This window comes from Verticillium alfalfae, genomic scaffold, assembly GCF_000150825.1.
Source record: "Verticillium alfalfae VaMs.102 supercont1.2 genomic scaffold, whole genome shotgun sequence".
NCBI classification, from domain to species: domain Eukaryota; kingdom Fungi; phylum Ascomycota; class Sordariomycetes; order Glomerellales; family Plectosphaerellaceae; genus Verticillium; species Verticillium alfalfae.
In genome coordinates this window covers 2,949,580-2,953,073 of record NW_003315037.1, presented here as the reverse complement: position 1 = coordinate 2,953,073, position 3,494 = coordinate 2,949,580, and the positions used below count along the sequence as shown (strand labels likewise).

At 53.4% G+C, this 3,494-nt stretch overlaps 2 protein-coding genes and 1 non-coding gene across 3 annotated transcripts in view; all 3 read right to left on the bottom strand.

The window, feature by feature from the left end:
• Positions 1-419: 419 nt before the first annotated feature.
• On the bottom strand, positions 420-509 carry VDBG_15040. Its single transcript has one exon. It is a non-coding gene; the product is annotated as a tRNA-Tyr (tRNA).
• Positions 510-891: 382 nt separating this feature from the next.
• Positions 892-2,203, bottom strand: VDBG_02373 (ubiquitin carboxyl-terminal hydrolase YUH1; the record flags this gene model as incomplete). The annotated part of the gene is made up of 3 exons (XM_003008139.1): positions 892-1,589; positions 2,024-2,134; positions 2,188-2,203. 3 exons carry the CDS (start codon positions 2,201-2,203, stop codon positions 892-894), a joined length of 825 nt encoding a protein of 274 aa, XP_003008185.1.
• Positions 2,204-3,079: 876 nt separating this feature from the next.
• Positions 3,080-3,494, bottom strand: part of VDBG_02372 (conserved hypothetical protein) — a gene marked incomplete at both ends in the record, with an annotated part of 1,443 nt that continues 1,028 nt past the window's right edge. The window contains one exon of the mRNA XM_003008138.1: positions 3,080-3,397. Coding sequence (XP_003008184.1) covers positions 3,080-3,397 — 318 coding nt within the window. The remainder of the gene's footprint in view (positions 3,398-3,494) is intronic.

The window sequence follows — 3,494 nt, the reverse complement described above, 5'->3', positions numbered from 1 at the left end:
GTCGGCGCTCTTGATTCATCTCCGCCTGCTCATTGCACTGGATCGTCTTTGCCTCCGACGCTACGAGTCTGCTCCGATATCTTGTCAAGCTATCATATAGGCATGTAGCAAGGTAGGTAGAACAGGCTACACACGGCTTTGAAATACGAGCATCATTGTAATGTTGATCGGACTAAAGCCTCAGCCTCAAAGCCTGTTACCTATTTTGAGAACTTGGGAATTCAAAATGCAAAGGTGTCGAGTTAGCCCGCGAGGACAACATCCGTGAAAAGCCCGGCACAGCGCCTAGGAAACCAGTCTCGTTGGAAAGGCTCGCTCGGGTCTTTCCAAACGGCATGATAAACCTTCTTCGCACCCTGGTCACGGCTAGTGCATGGCAAAAGCAAAAGCTGGAAGAAGCTGGGCTTCTTGTAGTGCGATCCTTCCGACCGGAGTCGAGCCGGTGACCTTTCGATTGGAAATGATACCAGTTACAGTCGAACGTGATGAACCAACTACACTACGGAAGGATTTGATGGACACGCCCAATTTCTGGAGCGTTCATAGAGCAGAATTTCGCGCGTGCGTAGCCCTGCCAAGTGGAGAGGAGGTGGACTCGATGGGCTGCCCCTCCATGCTGCCCCTCACTTTTGGAGGTTCTGGACTTGACCCCTGGGCCGCATTTCACGATCGCGACTGTTGGATCCCTACTTTCAGCCACGAAGAGGCTCCGAACGGGAGATAGTATGCTTGCAACCTGCATGGTGTCGATTTTCAGCCACCGGAGGCTACGACTTGCGAGCCAAAGCGATGCAGCTAAAACTGAGGTTGTGCCCGCCTCCATCCGTATTCAACTGGATGATCCTCTTGATGCCATTGTCCAGTGCTCGTGGACTGAGGACATCCTCGTCATCAGCGAGACTGCCTCTGTCCAGAGGGCCCTTTCTCGATCCTTCTAGCTCCCAGAGCTTCCCACCCGTCTTGAAAAAAGCTAACAAAATGGCCTCCCTCGACCTCGCCCGTTAAAATCAACCCTGCTGTCGCCGGCCTGCTCGACCGACTTGTGAGCACGCTCGAACGGGTCGCTATTATACAGCATATCGGCACGTCTAGCCATGTTGAGCGGTATGGCACGGCTCTGATGTCCGCGAGATCCGATCCAGGTTTGATAAAGTCCATAGCTGGACCGTTGATGAGGCTGTGCAGCAGGCCAATCGAGCCGCACGCATGACCGATGGTTTGCTTGAACCAGATAACCGGCTCGTCGGGGCCGGAGCCGGTGTAGTCTTCCTTGTCCGCGTCTTCGGCCTGGCGACTCTGATCCCAGGCTGGCGTGAGTGGGATGATGACCAGCAGAGCCAGCGCAGGCCGGGGAATATGAGCGAGGAGCTCAGGATCGTCGAGAGAGTAGACGTCGTAGAATTCGAGATCGGACGACAGACCCAATGTTGCTGCCAGCTGGTTCATCACATCAGGGTTGTTCTCTGTCATCTCACAGTTAGTTGCCGGTGGGAAAAGAGGGGTTTGTTTCCCTACCAAGCATGACCCATCTTTTCTTTTCCATTGCAGACATCGAGCAGAGGAGATGTTTTGAAAAGATGCCAGGTCTCCTGTGAGTAAAGGGAAAGATACTGTCGATCTGGAAGATGAGGTACAAAAAGGGCGTGATCGAGAAAGGGGCGAGGAGGAAACAATTGACGTTCACAACCGCAGGTAAGCGACGGGCGACAACAGACTGATAGCCGATGGTCTACCAACTGGCGACGTGCGCTTGGGCAGGTGTATTTTCGTGTGCTGATGCCGTACAATGACTGAAGCGACGGGTGTGATGAAGAAAGCGTATGGGCTGATTGCGGTTCGGCCGCGGTGCCTGGTATTGGTCAAGATGCTGTTCACAACTGCTTGTCGTGTAATCGAAGTATGTGAACCGTTCAAGGCGGTACTCCATGGAGCTGGTAGCGACGTCCGCACAAGATTTGAGAGGAGAAGCCCAAGATACTAAAGGGCGACATTGACTCAGGTTCGTTGCCTAGGAATCGCTTACGCGAGGAGCTCCGCCTCTCATCTGACCGATGCTCTTGGAAAGTGCGGGGGCCAATCGCAAGTACTAGGCAGTGACCACCACGCGTATGCGGGGATGGTGTTGGATCTCCAACTACTTCCAACGTCAGTTGTAACTCATAAGCTGATTAATGTTCATGATCTTACTCTCGAGACAGGGCATCCGGACATCTTCTGTGAATCGTACTTTCAGATGCATTTCAGGATGTTACCTCGTCTCTCATGGGTGTTAAAGTCGGCTCAACAAGATGCATGACAGACAACATCGTCTAGCTTTGTAAATCATGCGATCATGGGACAGAAATGTACCGTATTCGTTGTAAACTTCCACCGTCCGTCTCTGTGTCTTTATACGCATGCGAGGACGACACTTTTGGGTTTGACGTCGGGGAAGTTGGCCCCGACAGGATGTTCTTGACGACACTCTAGTAAGTAGTGTTCCCAACCTGCACCACCTAGGTCACTCTTGGAAAAACTTGAGATATTGCCGACGAGGGACTGGTCCATCCGAAGAGCCTCCTCCTAAAATCCTCCCAACTTCACAAGCAACCCATGATGCGATGGGTCCCTTCCATATACTTTCAATGTGAGTCGACATCTCAAGCAGACGGACCGCCCGACACATGACAAAAGGGACGCGGCGCTTGAGTGCCAGGTAACACAAGGACGGCATGAGGCCCAACTCGGCGGTGAAATTGAAGGTGGTTGAGCAGTGCTCTGATTTCTTGTCGACGATTATAATCTCAGCTACGACTTGTAAGATCCCTCGCAAGTTGAGACCAGGGTTGCAAAGTCATCCTGATGAATGTAGACTGTGGGCTCGCTTGGTGGCTTGAGAGACGTGGCGGCCATGATGGAGGCCATTGCGTGAGACACTATCAGCAGCAGGTAAGAAAATTCTTACTCAGAGCTGAGGCGCAAAATTAGACTCTGTGGTGAAGCTGGTCATCATTCATATATTGTTTGAGACCAGTTATGTACTCCAGGCTAAATATGTACCGTTCAGAAGAATACCCGTGACAAATAACAGACAACCCCACTACGCATACGTTCCGGGCACCAGCGAGTTGACGTAGTTCTCCAGGTTTGTCCAGCCGCCAGCTCCGATGGCAAAGGCGTCCTTGGCGTCATTGGGATTCAGCCCATTCGCCCTCTCCCACGCATCGGGAATACCGTCACCATCGGTATCCACAGGCGCCGTTCCACCGGCAACCTCTCCGACACCGCCAATCTCGGCCTCGTCGGAGATGAGCTTTCCCGACTTGCCGTAGCTGCGCAGCTCGCTAACAAGGAGCTTGTCGACGGCGTCACGGCGAAGTGACGCGCCGGCTCGGGCGGCGACGTGTTCGATAGACTCCTGTGGGGTGAGGAGCTTGGCGGGGCCAGGGTAGGGGAAGGGCGTCGGGGCGAAGACGAGGGGAGAGTAGCAGTTTGTGGTCATGCAGAGCGGAGTG